Source organism: Myotis myotis, unplaced genomic scaffold (assembly GCF_014108235.1).
Source record: "Myotis myotis isolate mMyoMyo1 unplaced genomic scaffold, mMyoMyo1.p scaffold_m19_p_19, whole genome shotgun sequence".
NCBI classification, from domain to species: Eukaryota; Metazoa; Chordata; class Mammalia; order Chiroptera; family Vespertilionidae; genus Myotis; species Myotis myotis.
The window spans coordinates 42,479,188-42,502,954 of NW_023416323.1; the positions used below are offsets into that span (position 1 = coordinate 42,479,188).

At 63.4% G+C, this 23,767-nt stretch overlaps 1 protein-coding gene across 2 annotated transcripts; it reads right to left on the minus strand.

The window, feature by feature from the left end:
* Positions 1-3,149: 3,149 nt before the first annotated feature.
* GPT2 (glutamic--pyruvic transaminase 2) lies at positions 3,150-23,504 on the minus strand. 2 transcript variants are annotated; one of them, XM_036345081.1, is made up of 12 exons: positions 23,357-23,504; positions 22,881-23,144; positions 16,575-16,664; positions 14,976-15,084; positions 12,749-12,879; positions 12,017-12,260; positions 10,239-10,318; positions 9,618-9,754; positions 7,805-7,979; positions 6,927-7,082; positions 6,353-6,465; positions 3,150-5,188 (listed from the first exon to the last, which is right to left on the minus strand). In XM_036345081.1, exons 2-12 carry the CDS (start codon positions 23,121-23,123, stop codon positions 5,098-5,100), a joined length of 1,569 nt encoding a protein of 522 aa, XP_036200974.1. In that variant the 5' UTR covers positions 23,124-23,144; positions 23,357-23,504; the 3' UTR covers positions 3,150-5,097. The 2 variants fall into 2 exon arrangements, with proteins under 2 accessions (XP_036200974.1, XP_036200975.1); XM_036345082.1 differs by lacking the exon at positions 3,150-5,188 and having other exon boundaries at positions 6,377-6,512.
* Positions 23,505-23,767: the final 263 nt, after the last annotated feature.

The window sequence follows — 23,767 nt, forward strand, 5'->3', positions numbered from 1 at the left end:
AGTTTGTCGCCTTCCCAATAAAGGGTTACAAGCAGCGGTTCGGTGTGGCCTTTTTCTGTGCAGGTGGTGGTGACCAGACCACACGGAAGCGGGTGGAGGACGGCGGTCGGATCTGTTCTTCCCCGCAGTCGTCTGCTTCGCAGAGCGCCTGCCCAGAGAAGAGGCCTTCAGCGTCTCCCGTCAGGAGTGATACCGCATACACCATCCACTAGGCCCTTTCCAAGGGGTGCATTCCGGGGCTGGGGCTTAGAACATTCAGAACTTGGCCTTCGCCACTCTCCAGAACATTCCACCTCAGAAAGGAACCTGTTAGCATTCGCCCTCTGGTCCTTCCTCTGGTGCAGTCGCTCATCTGGTATCTGTTTCTCAGGCCAGTTTTGGACTATTGGCATAAAATGGGATTCTATTTTTTTAAGTCCTCATCTAAGAGTCCGTTTTCCTTTAATCTTTAGAGAGAGAGGGAGGCGAGAAAGAGAAACACTGACATGATCACCTTCCCCACACGCCCCAACGGGCCAGGGATCGAACCTGTGACCCATCAGTCCACAGGCTGACGCTCTGACCACTGAGCAAAACCGGCCGGGGCCCCAATGGGATCTAACTTAGTCCGTGTCCAGGGCTCATCCCTGACAGCACGCAGCAGCACTGCCTTTCTATTGCCAGGTCACTCCTGGCACCGCTCGCCGGCCGGTGGGCACTGGAGTCTTCCCGTGGGGGATCATGCTATGAACATTCACATACAAAGTTTTGTGTGGACGTCTTTCCAGTTCTGGGCAGATGCCGAGGAGTGAAGTGACTGGTTCCCATGGTAACCTTTTAATCCTTTGCCAGACTGCTAAAACAGGCCGCCCCATCTTACAATCCTACCAGCAGAGGAGAGAACTCGTTTTCCACAACTGCAGCGTGGACCCGTCTCATGACAGCCTCCGCGGTGGGGCTGAGGGGTTCAGATCTGCATTTGCCTGGTGACGAATGCTATGCATCTTGCCATGCGCTCACCGGCCAGTGTGTACCGTGGGAGCAGCGTCTGTTCACAGCCTCCGCCCATGTCACTCAGGCTGTCTCAGTGTTCAACTTCCTCTGTCTCAGTGTTCACGTGTCACCTCCCGCCCTGCCAGCGCCCCAGTTCACCAGCAAGTATGCGGTAGGAAGGCTTCCAGAGAAGCCACAGGCCAGGAAGTGATGAAGAAAGGGACCCAGGTCAAGATCAACCCAAGGCTCACACTCCAAGGATGGGCCCCACGACCTGCCATCAGCCTGGGAAAGCTGTCCCTTCTCCACGCTTCCAGCACAAGGCCTGGGGCGGGGGGTGTCTCAGTGGCCTGGTGTCCGTCAGCGCCATTCTTGAACCCATTGCCGGAGCCAGGCTCACTGGGCCTGGATCCCACGCCCAGCCGTTCTCACCTCAGCGAGGTGGCCTGGGCAGTGCCCGCGTTTCCGTTTCCAGGTAGAGCAAGCATGTCAAACTCAAAGGCTAACAAGGGCCAAATAAACGAGTTTGACATGCTTGAGATGGAGGGGCTTCGTGTTGGAAGGGATCACATCTTAGGTATTTGAGAGACATCCATTGTCAGTGTGGGAGGAGCAGGGAGAGGGTGTTGCCTTTCGTCCTGGCCCTGGGGCCTCTGCCCTTTTCCACTGCGCGCTCTCTCTCTCTCTATATATATGTTAGAAGCCCAGCACGTGAAATTGTGTGCCCCGCCCACCCATGCCGGTCTTTGGTCATTACAAAGATTTCAGAGAGTAAGGGAGAGGGAGAGACAGAAACATCAATGATGAGAGAGAACCACTGATCGGCTGCCCGCTGCACCCCCACACTGGGGATCGAGCCCGGAACCCGGGCATGTGCCCTGACTGGGAATTGAACCGTGACCTCCTGGTTCATGGGTCTACCCTCAACCACTGAGCCCCGCCGGCTGGGCTCCCTCTCTGACCAGCGGGAATGTTGGGAGCTGCCCTCGAGCCCCCTTCCTGACAGATGTGGGCAGCAGCGGGCCGGAGCCACCTCTGGGGTAAGTCAGCTGTTCAGTACCTCCGTTTCCTTCCCTGCAGCCGGGGATGGAGTGGCACAGGGCTCTCACAGCCGGTCACGGCCAGAATAACCACCAGGCTGCGTGCAAAGCGAGAACGTACCAGGAGGAACGGCCTGACCGCGAAAACCTGCCCAGCCAGTAACGCAGCCAGGAACGCCGACGCAAGTAGGTTCTCCTGACGGCACCCGTGTGCATGTCCACCCTCACCCACCGCACTGCAGTCTGGAGTCACATAATTGGCATCGTGCGCAACGTCTAGTCGGCCCACACCCGTCTTAGCCAGAGGCACGGGGCCAGGCATTGCTTAGGAGCCGTGTCCAGGTCTCGTCACAAAGCTGAACCACCACAGTGCAGGTGGGCCCGGCTGCCAGGTTAGAGGGCATGTGTTTGCTTTTAAATGAAATCCTGCCAAGCCCTGGCCTGGTGGCTCAGTTGGTTAGAGCATCAAACGATACACCAAGGTTGCAGGTTTGATCCCCGGTCAGGGCCCAGACAAGAATCAATGAGTGCATAAATAGGTGGAAGGATAAGTCAATGTTTCTCTCCCTTCCTCTCTCTAAAATCAATAAATAGGAAAAAAATTAAAATAAGTAACTGCTGGCGGGGATCCCATTGGTGCTAAACCTTTTTTCATCTGGAAACTCCCTTCCCCCTAGGGACAGGGTGGCCGTGCACAAGATCAACACAAGGATGTCCGCGGAGAGACGGGCTGTGATTGTGAGTGGACGTTACCTAACACCTCATCACATCTCATCGCATCCATTTGATGCCCGGTACGTAGTCGTTACAAAACAATGTTGTAAACTGTTTTATGGCATGTTAATTAAGCAACAGAAAATGCATCTGATGCACTGATCAGTGTTTGTTAAGACACGTGCCTCCCTCGCTGTGCCGAGAGCAGGCACACCGAGTCAAAAATGATGACGTCCTCTGCGTTCAAGGTTTGCGGTTGCTTAAATGTTTTCATTACGAAAATATACACCAAAGTCAAATAGAATGAGGCTCTGTACACCCATTGCCGCAGTATCTGGGGAAACGCTCATTGTGCTGGGAATATGTTGCCGAGCGAGGATGTCCGCTGAGTGTGAAAACTACACAAGGACAGTGAAGCCGGGACCGTTTTTGACACAAAGTGTTTTATTTTGAAATTCCCAGCAGAGCTCTCGTCCTCAGTGCCTTGCTCAGGAGGCGCCTGTGAGAATCCAGACTGGAACGGGGGCAGACAGGCCTGTCGCCCCTCCCGCAAATCCATACCTGGGGACGCGCAGCCCGGCCCCCAGGCCCCCCACCTGCGGGTCTAAATGGACAGAAAACCTCACGGGTGTGGATTTACAGTGTGGCCCCAAATGGCCAATGTCTCTCTCTGGTGGCGCCCAAACCAGACACCAGGATGGAAGCTGTAGGAGATGAGATCGCGCGTGACCGTGACCGGCGCTCCCACCCCGTGCCCCTTGCTAGGCCTGCATTCACTGTTTACAGGCAAACCAAGTGTACGCGGTGGCATCGTTAAAAACCATGTAAACATTGCAAAGACGTCAGGGGTTACTTAGAATCCGAAGAGATATATATAAAAAACTACTGGGCTTGTGAAGACTACAAATACCAGCCCTCCCTCCGCCCGTGAAAAAAGCAGTTGTTACAAAAATATAAAAAATAGACCCGCCTCTGCTCATCCTGGTTCCGGACCATGCCAGAGCCCGGCAACGTGGAGCTTTTTAAGGAAGGCCGCCTTCCCAGAGACCCTGTTCCTCGAGGCTGTGGCTGCCTTTTTCTCGGGGGCCGCAGGGAGTTCGCCCTGGAAATTGGAGCTCCGGGGGCTGCTTTCCAAGCTCAGATTCTCAATCCAGCTGCTTCCTTTTCCCCTTGGGACGTGCTGGGTCCCCAGACTCCTGTGCTGGCCTTGGGCTCGCTCCCTGCCCCCTGGGGAGGCGGGGTGGGAGGGGGCACGCCTGCCCCACTCTCTGGAGGGCAGTGGGGCCCCGGCCAGGTGTGCTAAGCCAGGGAGGCTGCGGCAAGGGGGGGTGCCCCACCCCCGGCCTGGGGAGGTGACAGGTGCTGCGGCCCCCTGGCTGGCAAACACTGCGGGAAGTGAAGTACTTTTATGCACTTCAGATCGACCGCACGGCAGGCGCGTCGGCCAGTTCATGGGCAGGAAGTGGGCCAAACGCAGTTTGCAAGGGCTCAGCGGATGCCTTGGAGACGGGGTGACTGGCCAGTCCTCGAGGAGGCTCGGGAACTAGGACCAGGCCACTGTCTCACTGTTCCTGCTCTCGCCAGCAGAGGGCAGTGTGTGCCAAGGCTCAACGGGGCCCTGGGAGAGAACCATTGTTGGGGAAAAGCAGGATGGATCCACTCACCACCAGGCCGACTCCCCACACACAACTGGGATAGCGGGATAGCGCTGGGCTGTACCCCTGTCTTAGGTCCCAGCCAACCCGTCACCCCCAAAGCCTCGTGGGTGCACGGAGTCCTTGCTCCCTGGGAGCCTGGTCACCTGGCTCAAACCCACTCATCCCCTGCAGGACACAAGGAAAACAGTACCCACCACCACCCACCGGCATCCCCGCGACCCCTGCACCCCTGCACTGAGACGCACTGTCTCCCTCCGGCCAGAAGGGGGTGCCCCGCTGAGCCTGCAGTGGACTCTGGGCCCCCGCTGGGGGCTGGGTTCTGCACCAAGGGTTTTATTTCACAGATCACGTGGTGGTTGGGATGTCCAGTTCTCCCCGGGGTTCAGCCCTACACTTCCAGCCTCTTGTTCCTCGGAGCAGCCTCTCACCCCGATGAGCCCCGGGAGCAGCGGCGGCAGCAGGTCCAGACGCGCCCCCCACGGGCGGGCCACATCCCCTCAACTTTGGTTGCATCAAAAAACAAGAAGAGAAACAGGGTTTCTGGGACATCCCCATTCACATCGGCTCGGGAGAGACGTGCTCCCCACATCAAGGCACAAAGAAGGAGGCCTCCGGGGCAGGACGGCGGTGACAGCGACCGGTGGCCCTGGCGGGGCCTGAGGCAGGTCGCTGGGAGGGGTTCAGTAGGGGCATTGAGGAGGCGGCCTGGGGCCTCAGGCGAACTCCCCGAGGAACTGGATGTGGAAGTCCTTCACCCTCTGCAGCACCGTCTTCAGCTTCTCCACGGGAGGGAGGATGGTCATCCTGGGGGGAGAGCAGCGTCAGCCTGGCCGCCAGCCGCCCGCAGAGGGCAGAGGCGCGAACCCCGCAGCTCCGGCCTCCCACCTGCCGCCGGGGGCACGAGGAGGAGCGGGCCAGCTGCCCTGTCCACAGCCAGGGCTCCAGCCCCGACAGCAGCTGGCACGGCACCCGGCACTGTTGAACCACTATCTCCGCGCCCCCCCCCCCCCGCCACTTCCTATACTGCTTTTATCTTTCAAAACTTTTTTTTATTATTATTGATTTCATAGAGAAACATCAGTGATGAGAGAGAATCATGGATCGGCTGCCTCCTGCACACCCCACACCGGGGATGGAGCCCGCGACCCGGGTCTGTGCCCTGACTGGGAATCGAACCGTGACCTCCTGGTTCCTAGGTCGGCCCTCACTCACTGAGCCGCGCCGGCCGCGCCCCTACATTGTTCACCCAGGTGACACATGCAAACAAAAGCCATAGCCAGGGCAGCATTAGGCCCAGCAGCCCGGCCATCGTGGCAGACGGCGTGCGGACACGGGCGGCGTGCAGACCTCCGGGAGCGGACACATCTCCCACGGATACAGACACCCACTCCCCCAGAGGGGCCTCTAGGTCTCCACCTGCGGTCTCTTCCAGGGAGAACCCCAAGGAGCTCCCACATCCTCCAGCCCTGGCCGCCCAGGTGAGCCTCGCGCGAGGAGGAGTGGCCAGCTATCGCGTTTGTCCACGGGGCACGCTGCCCATGACCTTGACCAGGTGGAGCCTGGCCTCTGGGGAACCTGGGGCAGGGAGTGGCTCCAGCGCGCTCAGCCCGAGGGCCCATCATGCGGGGCCACTGGGAACCTTGCGTTCGGATGCAGGACCTCAACAGGCCTGTGGGGCAGCGGACGGCACCGCTGAGCACCAATGCTTGATGCGGCCGCCGTGGGGTGAACAGGGACAGGGACTAAAGTCAGCAACCAGCGGGAGCATCCCAGATGGTAGGTGCCGGGTGGAGGCAGCGAAGGGGCGGGAGGGACGGCCCAGGAGCGACCCTGGCACAGCGCGGGGGGCTCAGGGGGCTCTGCAGGACAGTGGGCGTGTGGGGGGGGGGTGGCCCAGGGAGGCCGGGCTGCACGTGTCTCAGTCCCTGCAGCCAGGCTCTGCTGGGCCCTCGGGAGCCCGGGTGGTACCTGAAGTGGTAGGTGCCTTCCCGCTGCCCGAAGCCGCTGCCGGGCACCACGCAGACGCCCGTCTCCTCCAGGAGCTTCATGCAGTAGAACATGTCGGGGGCCATGTTGTGGGCCTGTGGGGACAGGGGGCCTCGGTTCACCCGGCTTGGCACCAACGCCACTGGAAATGCCAGCAAACAATAGGATCGGAGGTTCCTTCCGTGGCCAGGGCCTCCCCACCCCCCTCCGAGGCCCGGCCAGACGCTGGGTGCTGCGTTGCTGGCACAGGGAGGAAGGGCCCGGGGGAGGTTGGCGGGCGGAAACACTTGATCCTCCAAGTAGGGCCTGTGGCACCGCCTGAGAACGGTTAGAAGCGGATCTCGGGCCCTCCCGGCTTCCTGAACCCGAACCGGAATGTGACCAGTGTGCGGAGGGAGGCTCTGGGGAGGCCTCCGGCTCCCCCAGCCGTGGTCGCCGCCTCCCACTGGGCCCAGACCAGCACCCCGCCAGCCCGCACAGCAAGCAGGGCTGGGCCTCGGGCGTCGCCTTCACCCCAAGGGCCCACGGGGCGCAGAGCCCCCGCCCGGTGCCCCACCTGCGCGGCCTCCACGGCTCTGGGGGGCAGGACGATCCGGGGGAAGGCGTACATGGCGCCCTGCAGGGGGTTGCAGCGGATCCCCGGGACCTGGTTGAACAGGTCTTCTGTCAGCTTCGCTTTCTTGGCCAGGTTACTCAGGACGGACTCTTTCTCCTGATGGGACAGAGAGCAGGAGTCAGCACCGCCGGCACCGCACGGCTGCAGCCCCGGAAACGGCCCTTCCTCGCCAGGGCCGGGCAGACGGGAGGGCGAGCCTGCGTGCGTGAGCACCGCCGGGTCTCGTCACTTGCTATTGAAAGGGTCCGAATGGCCTGGCTGCGTGGCTCAGGGGCTGAGCATCGACCTATGACCCAGGAGGTCAGGGTTCGATTCCCGGTCAGGGCACAGGCCCGGGTTTCGGGCTCCATCCCCAGTGTGGGGCGTGCAGGAGGCAGCCGATCCATGATTCTCTCTCATCATTGATGTTTCTGTGATGTTTCCGTCTCTTTTTCCCTCCCCCTTCCTCTCTGCAATCAATGAAAATATGTATATTTTAAAAGGGTCTGCATGGACCACTTTAAGCGCGGAGGATGTCTGCTGAGGCCAGAGGCAGGCCCGTGGCCCAGAACCACTGCTGCCCACCCCCCTGGGAGTTTAGGAACAGAATCCCCGGGGCTCTCAGGACACAGTCCTTCTCTCTGGGTGCCCATCCGTGGGGCCCATGGGGGAGGGAGAGGAAAGAGGCGGCCACCTCCACCCCAACACTCGCCTGCCGCACCCTCAGGCTTCGCCTCCTGTGGGCGTGTCCCCCGGAGAACATGCCCTGAGCACCTGGGGCCCTGGCGGGGGGGGGGGCAGGGGCGGGGGCGGAGACAGGCCCCGGGACCCGCACTCACCTTGAGGAACTGCTCGAAGGACTCCTCCCCGGGCACCGGGGGGTTCACCATGATGTCCATGGCGGCCTGCCCCGACACGGGCGGGCACAGGCGCACCGACAGCAGCTTCACCAGCTGGCCTTTGATCTCAGGGTGCAGGTTGATCACCTCCATGTAGCCTCCCCGGTAGCCACACCTGCAGGGAGGAGGGGGCAGGAGACGCACTGAGTGCCGTCCACCAGCCGGAAGCTTCCGGGGCCGTCCCTGGAGCTCCTGCCAGGGGAACGCGACGGGAAGGGACATGGGCGCACTCATGACCTCTGACGAAGAACAAGCACGCTCTCTCGCTGAGGTGGAGGCGCTGGGGCGGCAGCCTCTGGACCCACATGCCCTTGAGTGGCCTTATGGCGTGCAGCCTGCCCTGGACGCCCCTGCCCTGGGACTGTTATGTCAAGACACACGCCTTCATCTTGGTTGAGCCGCTATATTTTGGGGCCTCTTTGTTACAGCAGCTGAGCCTGAACCCCAACTAATACACTAGCCTCATTCCAGAGGGGCCCGATTCAGGCCTGGCACCCCCTGCACAGGAGGAAGGTCATCCCCGGGGACATTTGCTGGGCGTTTTGCTGCCTGAAAACAGAGTCAGCCCACGGGAGAGCAGCGCTGAGAGCAAGGGAGGAGGAAGGCAGCACAGCCCCCTGGCGCCTCCCGCCGGACCAGCTCTCCTCCTGCTCGCGCTGAGGGACCAGGTTCTGTGACTTCGCCCTAGCGGAGCCAGACGACACAGGTCGGGTCCTGTGCAGATACACTGAGATGTACGAGTTTAAATAAACCACGACCTTTCAGAACGAGGCCTGCCCATCAGGGCATCTTCTGGGGCCTGGCCGCCCTACCCCCTCGGGACCGACTGACAAACGCAGACTAATGACCAGACAAATGCAGGCACCGAGGCAGGAACTGGGCCCCTTCCTCGCTGCACCCGCACCCTCCACCTCAGAGCCCGGCGTGACGACACCCCGTCCAACGCTCTCAGAATCCCTGGCGAAGACGCTTCCCGTCTGACCCCGGGACTGGACTCCCCACGTCCCAGTAAGGTTTCCTTCCATCTGCCCTCAGGCCTGGCCTGGCTGCAGACACATCCCGCACCTGGCTGTCCCCGCACCTGGCTTTCCCCGCACCGGGCTGTCCCCGCACCTGGCTGTCCCCGCACCGGGCTGTCCCCGCACCTGGCTGTCCCCGCACCTGGCTGTCCCCGCACCTGGCTTTCCCCGCACCGGGCTGTCCCCGCACCTGGCTGTCCCCGCACCGGGCTGTCCCCGCACCGGGCTGTCCCCGCACCTGGCTGTCCCCGCACCTGGCTTTCCCCGCACCGGGCTGTCCCCGCACCTGGCTGTCCCCGCACCGGGCTGTCCCCGCACCGGGCTGTCCCCGCACCGGGCTGTCCCCGCACCTGGCTGTCCCCGCACCGGGCTGTCCCCGCACCGGGCTGTCCCCGCACCTGGCTGTCCCCGCACCGGGCTGTCCCCGCACCTGGCTGTCCCCGCACCGGGCTGTCCCCGCACCTGGCTGTCCCCGCACCGGGCTGTCCCCGCACCTGGCTGTCCCCGCACCGGGCTGTCCCCGCACCTGGCTGTCCCCGCACCTGGCTGTCCCCGCACCGGGCTGTCCCCGCACCTGGCTGTCCCCGCACCAGGCTGTCCCCGCACCAGGCTGCCCCCCGTGTGGCCTTTCTGACGTCTCAGATCAGCAGAGGCCGTGGTTAGGGAGCCCTCCCTGTCGGGGGTTTGACGGGGGCCGGGCAGCGGGAGGCAGAGAGGTGGGGGGGGGCACGTACTCGCCCATGTAGCCCTTGGAGGTGGAGTGGAAGGAGGCGAGCTCCACGTTGCTGGAGAACTCGGGCCCCATCTCCGACAGCACCTTCTTGAAGGAGTGGAACCTGCAGTCGGCGGAGTACACGTTGTCCTGGTACACCTGCGGGACAGGGTGCGGATCGGCTACTTCCGGGACCAGCAGCGCGGCCCCCGGAACCTTCCAGAAGGAGAGGCCTTGGGCCACACGAACCCCCACCCGGCCTCCAGACCTCCTTCCCGCCTCGTGTGACCAGTGACGCGACGGAGGACCCCCAGCCCGGGCAGGGGCACCCGGGAGTGTGAGGTTCCTTCCTTCCAAGGTCGGTGACACGAGCAGTTCCCGGGCCTGTCCCGGCCCCTCGCACCTGCGCCCCAGGAGAGCGAGACCCCCCCTGCACTGTGGCCCCTCGCACCTGCGCCCCAGGAGAGTGAGACGCCCCCTGCACCGTGGCCCCTCACACCTGCGCCCCAGGAGAGTGAGACGCCCCCTGCACCGTGGCCCCTCACACCTGCGCCCCAGGAGAGTGAGACGCCCCCTGCACCGTGGCCCCTCACACCTGCGCCCCAGGAGAGCGAGACCCCCGCGGCGGGGCAGCAGCTCGTACCTCGTCCGCCAGGAGGAAGAGCTTCTCCTCCCACGCGAAGCGGATCACGTCCTCTATGCACTTCCTGCTCTGCACCTGGCCTGGAACCAACAGCCAGAATGCAGGTCGTGCTGGTTAGAGTGCCCCCAAGTAAGAGCTCCCCCACAGAGACCTGTTCCCTGTGACCGCGAGGGCCACCCCCCCTCGTGGCTGTGCCTGATGGGGTGCAATACACACAGACGTGTATGCACATACATGACCTGTACGGACGCATGCACCCGATGCCAAGCCGTACGTCGCGTATGTTACCTTTCTGTCACCAAGAAACATACCGACACTCTTGTCTGTGCAGGAACATCAGGAATGTGCCCCAAAAGGACAGAGCTGAGCCTCCTGAGCGCGCGGTGGGACTCAGCCGGTACTTTGGCCTTGAACTGTCTCAGCAATGAAGCAGTGCCTTGGCAAAGGGACCACTAGTGTCCGGCCAAGCAAGGGCCCACCAGGCTTCCTTGAAGCAAGCCCAGGGTTCTGGGATTCGGGGGGTGGGGGTGGGGGGGCAGCACCCCTGGGTGCTCCAGGTGGGTTTCTAGCTGCCACGCCCCATCTCCCAGTAGCTGCCTGCGTTTCACACACTCAGACCCCGGAGAGCACAGGGGGCCCTGCCCGCTCATCAAGTTACTCCTTATAAAACCTGCTCACGGTCACATGCACTCACACAGTAAGAAACGGTTATTTCTTCCCAGGCAGCCGGGTGCACAGGGACCCCCTCTCACCTGCACAGGGAAGGCGGGGACACCCTGGGATGCAGCAGGACTTGCAACCCCAAGGGAAGGACCGGCTGGCTGGGAGCATGTTGGAAATGCAAATTAGCCCAGCCCAGCCCAGCCAATCAGAGCAGAGCGCCTGGGCGTGGGGGCCAGTGGCTGGTTTCCTTGAGACCGCTGCTCAGAATACTGATGCCCCCAAGACTCTGGGGTGCGGCCTGGCCTGGATTTTAGAAAGCCCCCTTTGTGATTGTAAGGTTCAGCCCGGATGGAGGAGCCGCTCCGGCCAGAACATTCTCCCCACTCCAGGAGCCGGAGCAGACACACCGGGACAGCCGCCCGGTGTCGGAGCTGCAGGGTTGACGTGGCCCGAGCAGCTTTTGTCCCCAAGCAGCAGGTGCCACCATGAACTCCAGGCGTCCCCGGCCCTGACCCAGTTCATCTCAACCCGGGAGAGGGAGCCCTCATCCTCGGCACCCGGGTGCATCCTAATCGCAGCCCAGAGACCAAAACGGCAGGACTGTGCTTTCTGCTTTTTAAGAAAAATATGCAAAATCAGGAGTGATTTTCAGCTTGTTGGAAACAGTTCTTGCTTTTGTTTTTATGTGGCATTTCCTGTTCAGGCCTCCAGTTCCAGGGCAATAGCGCCGCCAAGAAACACAAAAACACCCCCCCCAGCGTTTTTCAGAAAAACAGCCCGAGCCCCACGCTGAACGGCTGCGGCACAGGAACCTCGAGGAGGAGGAGGTGGCAAATACAAGAACAGGAGAAAAACCGGCCGGAGCAATAGCACAGCCCCGCCCAGGGGAAGGCCACACCAGGCGTGCGGCAAATTGTCGGCTTATGCTGCGAATCTGGACCCTGGACCGGGGTCGGGAAAGCGGGAGCAAAGTGGACTTCGTGTCACTCCTTAACTCCTCAACGCCCAGACGCAGGCGCTCCAGCCCCGCTCATCTCCCCCCCCCCCCCGCCCCCGCCCCACCACCACCAGCTCCACCACCACCGGCCCCCGCAAGGAAGGAGGAGCAGCCGCACCTGTGGGGTTCCCGGGGTTGATGATGCACAGCACCTTGGGGTCGCAGTGCTCCTTGGCCTCCCGCACGGCCCGCCGCAGCTCCTGCACGTTCAGGGCCCAGCAATTGTCCTCGTCCAGGTAGTAGTTGACCTGCACGGCGCCCAGCTCGGAGAGGACGGCCGAGTAGAGGGGGTACTGCGGGATGGGGATCATCACCCCCGTCCGCGACTTGCCGCCCCCGGAAACCAGGATCTTCAGGATCGTCTGCAACCGAGACAAATCCCATCGTCCAGGGCCACCGCCGCTGGCAGATGAGCCAGGGCCCCCAGCCCAGCCTCTCCCCAGCCGCCCCGGGGACGGGGCTGCCTCACTTCCTGAGCCTCACTGTCCTCATCTGTAAAATGGGATCTGCCGTAGGAATAAGCAAGATCAAATGCTCTCATGTTCCCGGCACCGTGCCCGGCAGAGGAGGTACGCGGTTCGAGCCGAGTCAGAGAAAGGGCCACGTCGCCAGAAACGGGGGCTCCCCGAGGGCCCCAGCGTCCCTCCCCCGCTGGACCTGCTGCTGTGGGCTCTGCGGGAAACTGAGGCTGCAGCACCTCGGGCTCCTGAAGACGGAACAAGGTAAGGACCGCAGCTCCCGGGGTGGGGAGAGAGCAGGGACCAGGAGCCCACGCGCTTGCCCCTCACATGCCAGGCTGCCCTTCGGGCTGAGCAGCGGCTCACCACCAGCCCCCCCCCCCCCCACGTACGGTGATGCCGTCACTGGCGCCGGTGGTCAGGTAGATGTTGTCGGGGTCCGCAGGCACGCCGTCCCGCCGGGTGATGTAGGCTGCCACGTCCTCGCGGATGCAGTTAACGCCCTGGCTGGCGCTGTAAGACCCTGTGAGACACCCAGCGACTCAGTGACCAGGGCCGGTCGGCCATATCCCCACACGCCATTAACAGAGGAGGGGGATTTGGGGGGGCTCGGTGGGGCCCGACTCCCGCTGCCCTAAGCTCCGGAATCGTGGCGAGCTGTTGAGCCACCTACCTGGGCCTCAGCCACCCACTAACCTACCCACCCACCCTCTGTTCTCCCACCCCCCCAGCCACCCACACATCCACCCCATATTCGCTGAAACCTTGGCTTCTAACCAGTGAAATGGTGCCCGTACCTGGGTCACCTGCCCCCTGGGGTTTATACACAGCCTGTGACAGTATCAGTCATGACAGCTGGGATTGCTATGTTTTTAAAAAATATATTCGTATTGATTTCAGGGAGAGGGAGAGGGAGAGGAAGAAACATCAATGATGAGAGAGTCACTGATGGCTGCCTCCTGCACCCCCACACTGGGGACCGAGCCCACAACCCGGGCCTGTGCCCTGACCAGGAATTGAACCCGTGACTTCCGGGTTCACAGGTCAATGCTCAACCCCTGAGCCACGCCGGCCGGGCTGGGATTGCTGTTTTATCACCAGTGCCTACACGTGGTCCACCGAGCTGGACAATGTGCCACCCACAGTGCACCGCCTGCCCACCCAGGGGTCCGCAGCCCTGACCAAAACCAAGCCCAGGTCCCGGGGCTGCTGGGCATCAGCCCTTCCCCCACCCCACTGAGGGTCAGAATCGGGGGCACCCTCTACACGCAGTCAGACAGGCAAAGCGCGTTTCCCATGCCGGGCGCTGGCGCTATGGCGACGGCTCGGGGTGTCGACTGGGAGGCGACAGAAGGTTGCCGTCCTCCTGCCCCCGGCTCCCCCGCCCCCCGAATTCCCAGGCCCTCGTCTGCCGGCCGCCCCGGCTCCTCAGACCTCCCGGCCTTTGCCTTTAGGTCTCGTCATGCTCCCACCCACCCCACCCGGAGCCCCCAAAGCTCCCACCTGGTCCCTGCGGGTCTGTCCTGAAGCCACTGCCCCCCCAGCCCGTCCGGCCTCTAATTCCTCTGTGGCTTCACTCTGTGCGGGGAACCCGGCCGCTCCCCGTGCTGAGTCCTGGGGGGCGGGGACCACGGCCGCTTCTCCGTGCCTCTCCGCCCGAGCACCTGCCCCCCCCCCGGCCCCCCACACCCCTCACCCCGAGGGGCCACCTCGCAGGACCGGCCGGAAGGTGAGCACAGGGCTCTGCATAAAGGGACAGAGTCCAGGGGGAGCGGAGGCAGGCAGAGGACAGAGGCTGAGGTGGCTGCGCCCTGCGGGGCGAGCGCGAGCATCCCTGTCCCACTTTCCGGAACATTCGGGCGCGCGTCCTAAAACAGCTCTAAGAGCAACTGTGTTCCCCCCGGGGCTACAGAGGGAAGCCGACCCCCTGCGCAGGCGCTGGGCAAGGAATGGGGCAAAATACACAGAAAACAACAGGAGATGGGAACAAAGGCCGAGGTCCTTCCCCGCAGGGAAGGGAGAGAGAATGTTATTTTCACATCACGGGGCAGGGCAGGGCAGGGCCGGGCTCTGGGGGGGAGGCTGGGCAGGGCAGGGCCGGGCAGGCCAGGGCCGGGCTCGGCAGGGCAGGGCAGGGCTCCCAGCAGAGAGACCCTTAGGCCTGGAGATGGGAACAATGAAGTGTGTGTGTGTGTGGGGGGAAGCAGTGGGAACCATGGAAGCTGCCAAAAGGGGGGCCGAGGCCTGTGGCCGCGCTATCCTTCCCCAAGGATGGACCGCCAGCCCCCAGGCCATGCCGGACGCAGGGGGCACTGAGCCTCCATCCGCCCCCTCCTGTGGCTGAGGCCAGGCGCTGGTTAAACTGTCGGCTGAGGGAGGGCTGTGTCCACGTGGGCTCCCAAGGTTCACCCCAAATCCAGCTGAGGCGGGTGGGGGACCTCCAGCCTGCCCATCCACCACAAGCTGGCATGTACCCCATCGGCCCGCAAACAGGAGGCTCACAGCCGGAAGACAAGAGGGCCCAGCCACCCCCCACGCTCACTCCGGCGCACACCCCTCGGCCCGGCCCAGAACACTCGTTCACCGCCCCTCGCCCTGCGGGCCCTGCAGGGGCCTCACCCAGGCTGTTGCCGCCGCAGGCCTGCAGGATCCGCCGGGCTCGCTTCTTGGCATCTTCCGGGAAGCTGGGGCTGTCCAGCAGGTTTGGGTAGGTGCACAGCGCCATCACCTGGGGAGGGGGCGCTTGGTGACCTGGGCCGCCAAGGGGGGGAGCCGGGACAGGAGGCTGCTGCTCAGCCCCCAGCCCTGACGCTGCCATACAGGCCAGCGGCTCGCACACACCCCTTCCCTCCCCGCCCCCCCCAACCACAAGAACCAGGGGTTTCCTGGGCAGGAGGCCAGGGCTGAGCAGGCAGCAGAGACCCCCTCCCGACGCCCAGCCTGAGCCCCCGGGCCACCCCCCTCCTCACCATCACCCCTTTCCTGGCCTGAACGGGAGACCAGCTCAGCTTTCTGTCTCTGAAACAGAAACCCACCCTAACCTCACAGATGAAGAGGAGGAAGCAAGGAAATGTTTGCCAACGGGCCAGTAAACCCAGCTCGGGGCAGGTCCCAGCGGGCGCGTAGGAGCCGTGTCCCGTGCACTGAAGGGGGCGCATGGCTCTGACTCCAGCTGGGCAACGTGGAGCCCAGCTTCTCTGCCTTTGGGGGAAACTGACCCGGCCTACCCCTCCCAGGGCCCTGCGGGGAGCTGGGGGGCTAGAGGGGCCAGCACAGGCGGGAGAGGCCAGGGTCTGGAAATGCCAGGCCCCCCCAAAGGCTGAGGCCACAGGCGCCTATGCTGCTGGAGCCCCAGGGGTACACTCCCCAGGGGAGACCCTCTGCTGGGCCCCACCCCTCCAACCCCCATGCTTCCAGGGCAACCAGGACCCCGACCGCCCCAGCCTCGACCTCCGGGGGGAGCCAGCCTGTTTGGGCCGATCCATTGCCCTGTCCTGGCCCAGCTGATGCGCACGGGCAGCCTCGTGGGAGCTCCCTGCAGGCCAAGCCCCCACCCCCCATCCCCCACCCAGACAGCAGGCCAGGGGGAAGGGGAACCGGGTGCCCAGCTCCCCGCCCGCCCCACCTGGACCAGAAGCCACACGAGGAACATGTCTGGCTCCCACACGGGCTCCGACTCCTTGTGGGGCAAGCGCCAGCCCCAGCTGGTCTCAGCCTCTGTCCCGGAGACCGCATGGCGCCTCCCCTCTCCCACCCGCCCCACAGCTCTGGCCCAGGCAGCATCTCTGTGGCTGGCACGGGGTGAGCTTGCCAAAGCCACCGGGGCGGAGCCAGCACTCACCCGGGAAGCCCCGCTATCCGCCAGCTTTCCAATGCCCTCAGCAGCCGAGCTCCAAACTCAGCAACCAGGACCCCACCCTGGGGCAGAGCCTCCCTGGGACCTGGTCCACCAGAGCAGCCCCCCACCCCCCACCCCCGGGCTCGGGAATTTCAGACAACCATGCAAGGGGCGAGGCTGAGGGAGAGACCCAGAGACAGTGGGCACTGGGGGGGCCGCTACTTCATGGGCACCCCCGTGGGCTGCTGGTGCCCGCCTCGTCCTGAGGGGCTGCCAGGCAGGGAGGGAGGCAGAGGTGAGAGGAGACAGCTGGCCCTCCCAACCTGTTCCCACCCCCCCACCACCCCATCCCCGGCCTCGGCCTCCGAGGGCCCGCTCACCTGGCGGAGGAAGGTGATTGGCTGCTGGCCCATGGCCTGGGCGTCCCCGATGTTGGCACGGATGACCTCGGTGAACGGCTTTTTGATGCCCTGAGCGGACAGAAGACGACAGCTGGTTACGAGAGCTTCTCGGACGCTGGATTCCCGAGGCCGAGCGAGGATCCCACGGACAGTTACCAGCAGCCCTATTCCAGCCTCACCAGGCGCCCGGCACAGTGCCAAGCCCGGGACCCGCCTGGTCCCACTGAGCCGGCACCACCAGCCCACGAGGAAGAATTAGCATTAATCTCACTTTACGATGTGGACATGAGGCTTCAAAGGCTGCAGACACTTCCCCGAGGTCACATAACAGTAAACACAGCCCTGGGGTTTGCAGCCAGACCCACGAGCATTCTTCTTAACCACACGCTCGCCATCCCGCCTCCCCCCCCCCCTTCCCAACAGGCCACAAGGACCATCCTGTCCTGCCAGGGCCCCCGGGAGGCAGCTGCAGACCACAGCCCAGGCGGCCTCAGAGCCAGGTCTGAATGAGGGAGGCCCAGGTCAGGGAGAGGACCCTGCAGCCCCTGCTCCCACCCCCAGGGCAGCCCCAGTAACCGGCCGGGGACTGCGGACGCCCCTCCCAGAAGACGCCCGTCAGCAGGGAGCGCTCAGGGTCATTCCCTGGCAACCTTGGCTTTGCAGAATGAAGAACACGGGCTGATTTTCACATCAGAAAAACAAAAAACATCGGGAAGAAGAGACTGGCTGAGGAGCAAAATCAAGGCCACGGCCAGAGCACAGCAAACAGATCCCGGAGAGCGGAGGAGCCGCCGGCCGCTCAGGGGTTGGGCAACGACCTGTGCGCCAGGTCACGGTTCGATTCCCGGTCAGGGCACAGGCCCGGGTTGTGGACTCGATCCCCAGTGCGGGGCGTGCAGGAGGCAGCTGATCCATGATTCTCTCATCATTGATGTTTCCATCTCTTCCTTCCTCTCTGAAATCAATAAAAATATATTTTTCTAAAAAGAGAGCGAAGGAATCAGAGGCCCCGGGGAGGACACCACGGGGGTGACCAGAACACGGGGTCCGGACGGAGGGCAGCGGGGACCTGGAACCGTGAGGTGCCGCCCTGCTGCCTGGCACTCCACTCAGCCTGGGAGAGTGAGAAGCAGCAACAGGTTCAAGGCCCTCCCGGGGCAGCTGCGACGATCATCTGAGACAAACAGTGAAGATCTCCCGGCAGCACCCGGACGTCATCATCTTATACAGCTGCCAGGAGCGAGGTCACCAGGCCCCGGTGGAGGGAGAAGGCCGCGGGGCAAGGCGGTGGCGGTGCCAGGGGTGACTGGTGGGAGGCCTGAGGCACCGCAATACACATGCTAAAGGTAGGGGGCGGTCACTTTAACACACGCCTTTCCCCCACTTCTCACAATGTGTGAACAAAAGCAACTCGAGGAAACTTTCCCTTAAAAAGAAAAAAATTTTTTTATTGGTTTCAGAGAGGAAGGGAGAGGGAGAGAGAGAGAAACATCCACGATGAGAGGGAATCATGGATCTGCTGCCTCCTGCACGCCCCCCACAGGGGATGGAGCCCACAGTCTGGCCTGTGCCCTGACCGGAATCGAACCCTGACCTCCTGGTTCATAGATGGATGCTCAACCACTGAGCCACACCGGCCGGGCAAAACTTTCCCTTTTAAAATCAATAATATACACCTTACGTAAAAAACAGTGGGCTTACGGCAGTGGTCGGCAAACTCATTAGTCAACAGAGCCAAATATCAACAGTACGACGATTGAAATTTCTTTTGAGAGCCAAATTTTTTAAACTTAAACTATGTAGGTAGGTACATTGTTATTAACTTAATTAGGGTCCTCCTAAGGCTTAGGAAGAGCCACACTCAAGGGGCCAAAGAACCGCATGTGGCTCGAGAGCCACAGTTTGCCGACCACGGGCTTAGGGGATGAAAGCAGCTGCCAATCAAGTGTTCCCGACCCTCCTTCCCACCCCTCAGCCCCTCCCCCATAGAAGTTCTCCAGGGGCTTCTGGAGGAGGGCACCCCAGAAATGACCTTCGCAAGCAGGGCGACACGTCTCCAAAGCCATGTTTCTGGAGGGAGGGGCCTCGTCACTCCCTGGTGCCCTTCTGCCGAGTCCCCGGGGCTGGCAACACGGAGAGCTGTCCCGGGGCACGGAGAAGGAGGCACAGTGTCCCGAAGGCCAGCGGGGCGTGGGCTGCCCCTGCTCCGGGACTGGGCCACGGGACTGGGCCACGGCACTGGGCCACGGGTGAGAGGAGGCCCCGGAGACCGGCCCGCCTGTGGCCTCAGGGCTCATCTCGCAGACACAGGCGGGAGCCAAGAAGGCTGGGACAGGAGTGGCCAAGGCCACGGTGCAAAGGGACAGGCCTGACACACCCCCAGGCGCAGGCGGGGGCTCCTGGCGCGGCCCCCTGAACGCAGGTGATCCCCATGGCGTGGGCACGGCCCATTCTTCCGCTAGGAGTCACGTTCTGGGCCGGGAACCAGCACAGCTGTGGGCGCTCGGCCAGCCCGTGCAGGGAGCATAATGCCTGGAACCGGGCCTGGGCCTGGGCCTGCGCCGGCCTTGCCCTCCCCAGCACGGCTCAGCCAACTAGGGCCTGGGAACACCGAGCGCCTCCTTTCTCGGGCCCGGGGGCTGTGATGGATGAGTGGGGTGGGGGGGAGCCAGCCTGCCCAGCCAAGGGCCGCCATACAGGACACTGTTCTGGGCTGACTCCGGCCCACACTGCCTCATCCAGGCCTGGCGGGCACACCAAGGCCTCCGCCTCGCCCCGGGGCCTGCCAGGCCAGCAGGTAGCATCCCTGCCCCTCGAGCCCACCTGTGTCACCACCTGCACCCACCCTGCGCGGCCGCCTCGCTGTGGACACTCAGGTGAGTTCTACCCACGGGGCTGCCTTCCCACCCTTCGGCCTGGGCAGCGACGGGAGCAGGTGCTGGCGGCTTGCACCGAGTGTCGGTGGGGAGGAGTTAAACAGCGTCACCTTGAGGGTCAAGGGGATCGAGTCCTGCACTACACATTTCTTTCTTTTCTTTATTTTTCGTGAACCCTCACCTGAGGGTATTTTTCCATTGGTTTTTAGAAAGGGCGGAAGAGAGGGAGGGAGGGAGACAGAGAGAAACATTGATGTGAGAGACACACATCCATTAGTCGCCTCCCACATGTGCCCCAGCTGGGACCCGGGACTGAGCCTGGAATTGAACCCAGGACCCTTCGGTCCACAGGCCAACGCTCTATCCACTGAGCCAAACCGGCCGGGGCCAAATTCCCTTCTTTTAAAGTAGCCGCTAACTGGGAAGGAAATGACCCATCGATTTCACCACCTGTGCTGGCCCCGGCTTCCAGCCTCGGAAGCCTCGGTTCTCAGCTGCTGCAGGCACAGCCTGGGGCCTCCGCGGTTACCTGTACACACCCTCACGTCGCCAGCAGTGACCGCTCTGCCCTCTGACTAGGGACTGACTAGGGACGTTCTGCCCCAGCTGGGACTTAACAAACAACCCCGCTCCCCACGCCCAACACAAGACCGGAAGGACAGGAAGGCAGGGACGGAGAGGAGGCTGAGGGAGGGCTGAGGGATCTTCAAACATCGCTGCCGGCAGCTTTTTTTTAAGTGCTGCTCCCAGCGAACACGGAACAAACAATCCCCCGCTCCCCACGCCCAGTAAAAGCCGGAAGGACAGGAAGGCGCGGGACAGACGGAGCAGGAGGCCGAGGAAGGGCCGAGAGCTTCTAACTCCGCTCCCTGCAGCTGTGTTTAAAGTGCGGCCTCCAGTGAACACGGACCGAGATGCGACGGCTCCTTCCCTCGGAGGTACGGCCAGGAGGAGGAGAAGCAGCCCCACGCAGACGGCAGGAGGAGATGCTCCCTTCCACACACACCGCACTGCCCTCCGCCCTCGGCCCGAGCTGCTCCGTGCCCACCGCAGAGGCGGGAAGGCCGGGACGCGCCGGGGGAGCCCCCCCAACGCCAACGCCGCCCCGCGTGCAGCCAGCGGTCACTGCGTGCAGAGCACCTGGAGACGGAGGGGTGCAGAGGCCTCGGCAGACAAGGCTGCGAGGCTCACCCCTCACCCTCCTCCCTGCACATCCTTGCCCATCCCGTCTAGAACCAAGTGGAACCGCTTATAACAAGTCCAGCTTTCATCACTACGTTCAAAGCAGAGCTGGAGAAACCAAAGCGGGGCCAAGCCAAACCAAAAAAAAAAAAAAAAAAAAAAAGGCGGGGGAATCCAGGGCGCTCTCAGAGGGGCGCCGCTGAAGCCGGCACAGTGCAGAGACTGTCTCCGGAATGAGGGGTTGGGGGGGCTGGGCTCGCCTGGCCGGGCTCTCTCGCCAGCACCAACAGCCAGGCGCCTGGGACCCAACAAAGGAGAAGGGACGAGCCAGCGAGGGCACTACACACTGTAGGTGGACAGAAAGAACGGCTCAGTTCACGCAGAGGTAGGGCGTGGGGTGTGGGGCGTCTGTCCCAGAAATCAGAGCGTGTTTCTGGCTCCAGTGGCCAAGCAATGTGTTCACCTGCAACCATCGCGCCATACCCCGCGGGAAACCCTTCCCGGTCCCGCGCCTTCACACCCAAACTTGGCACCTTAAAGCCTGAGCCCAGCACACGTGTCTCACCCATCTCGTCTCTCTCTGCCCCGCAACTCTCCAAACAGCACCAGCCCCTCCCCCCCAAGGGCCCAGACCACCCCACCTCCCCCGGGCTTTGCTCACAGCCCCTCTGTCTGCTGAGAAGTCCCCCTGACCCTTTAAGGACTGGGGGAGGGGGAGGCCCAGAGAACAGAGCGGCTGGCGTCTGGAGGCAAAGGTAGGGTCCCTTCCTGTCCCCACCGTCCTGCTCTCGGGCACTAACACTTCCTTCAAGGAGCCTACACCCAAGTTGGCATTTAGCCAAATGCAGAGATAGCCCCTGACCCCTGCCAGCTCTGGAGCCAGAGAAATCAGCTGGAAAGCGATAAACTTTGAACAAGGTAACCTCAGCTGTGTGGTGACAGGGAGATTGTCATCACTCCAGCCTGCCAGGTACCAGCAAGGGGCAGGGCAGCCGTAACCTGCGTGCCCCGCCCGGCCCCACCCGGCCCACCTCCAAGTCCAGGGAGGGCCAGAAACCAGACCCCGCCAGCCTTCGCGCCAGCTTCAAACTTGGCCCCGCAGGGAGCCAGAGGGAGTCGCTGACGCTGGCTGGTCCAGCTCACGGTTTTGCGTCAGCAGAACTGGGTGTCCCGAGCGAGGTGTCTGCAGGCCAGGAGCTCATCCAGCCCCCAAAGGCCGCGTGGGAATGGGGACCGAGTGTCACGCCCGCCACGGCCTCCTGCCCGGGGACGCCTACTGATCCGCTGCCTCTGAGAGCAACATCCAGGAACCTCCCCACCCCCATTCCGGGTCAAACCATCTTGTTCACCTCTCTTCAACTCTTCCTACAAACCGTGGCGCATTTACCCTGTGACATGCCCCTCCAGACACCCCCTCACCAAGTCCACCCAGGATTGAAGTCCTACAGGACGCCAGCCACCTGGCCTGCCGGGGGCAGAAAATCACTCCTGGGCGATCACTCTGACACGCAGCTATGCACTAAGCCAAGATCCCAGCCAGCTGGCCCCCAAGACGAAGAAAGTCCCTAGCAAACCCCAAGGGCCCATCTCCGACCCCCGACAACTCACTGGGGGGTGGCTGTGTCCTCAGACAAGAACAAACTGAGGCTGCAGATCAAGGTCCCAGAGGAGGCCTCCGCGGGGAACTAACTAGGCAGGGCCCCCTCCAGCCCCTGCTCTTGTCAGGGACTCACTGTCAAGGACCCAAAAGGTCTCAGACATGGAGAGAGCAGGCTGGGGGCACAGCCCTCTCCTCCTCCCTAGCAACCGCCTTCCCACCCCCACCTCCCAGCACCCCATGGCGGCCCCTCCACTGCGCTTTCTCCAAAGGACGCATTCAGGCTTCGCACCTCTGACCTCGCCCCTGCTGGTTGTTGATTCTCTACCCCGCCCCCCAAGGATCTGGATTTCAGGGGAGGAAGGCAGCCCCCTAACTTGCAGCGCCAGGCACAACGCGGCTCAACAAGTGACCCGCCTCCGAGGGCCTGACTGTGCCGAGTGCGGGCACTGGTGGGTGAAAGGGTGGGAGGAGGGCATTGTCTTGTTCAAGTCAAGCCTGGCCGAAAGCCGGAGCCGCCGCGGGGGAGGGAGGGAGTCGGACGCGCGGGCCCGGGAGGAGGACAGCTGCTCCGCGCCCCCATCGCGCCCCCAGCTCCGCGCCCCCATCGCGCCCCGCGCCCGCGCTCACCTTCTGCAGCTCCAGCTCGATCTCGCCCGCCTTGAGCACGATGGGTCCCCGCACCGCGTACTCCACCGCCTTCACCCGCGGGTTCATGGACTCGAGCGTCAGGATGCGCTCGCGCCGGCTCCGCTCGGGCCGCACTTGGAGCACCGCCGGGGCCTCGGCGGCCGCGCTGCTCAGACATCGGCCCCAGGGGCGCGGGGTCCGGGGGCAGCAGCCCCGCCGGACCAACGCCGCCGCTCGCTGCATCGCGCACCCGCACGGAGAAACCTTGGCACAAAACAAAAAAGAAAGAAAAAACACGTCGCTCACAGCCCAAGGCGGGCACCCAGGCGCCTGCCCCCAAGCCCGGCCAAGCGATCGGGCTCGGGGAGCGTGTGCCCATCCCCCGGCGATCGGACCCTCCACGCGCCACCGCGGAGCCAAAGCGCCGCACAGCCGGAGACTGCAAAGAATGTGCCCGGTGCATGCATGCAACGTGCCTGTCGCCGCCTGGCACCCCTCGCCGGCCGGCCCCGCTAGCGCGCGAGTCTCCAGCCGCTCTCAGGCTCCGGCGTCCGCTCCCGCATCCCAGCGCCAGGCGTCCGCACCGCCAGGTCCCCCGCGCTCGCACACCCACAGCCCGCGGTCCCGCCCCGGGCTTCCCGCTGCCCCCTGGGTTTTGTAGTTCTCCAGGGTGTTTCTGGAGCATGTGTGGAGGGCTGGCTGAACTACAAGTCCCGTAGTGCATCGCGATGGTCTGTCTGAGGAGGGCGGGGCGGAGGCGGGCGCTGGAGTCTGGCTCAATCCCCAGCTGAGCGGGCGGGAGTCGGGGTCTGGCTCGGCCCCCGCGGGGGCCTAGCAGGGGCTCGGCGCGTCTCAAACTTCTGTGAATGTAAAGCTGTTTGCAGATT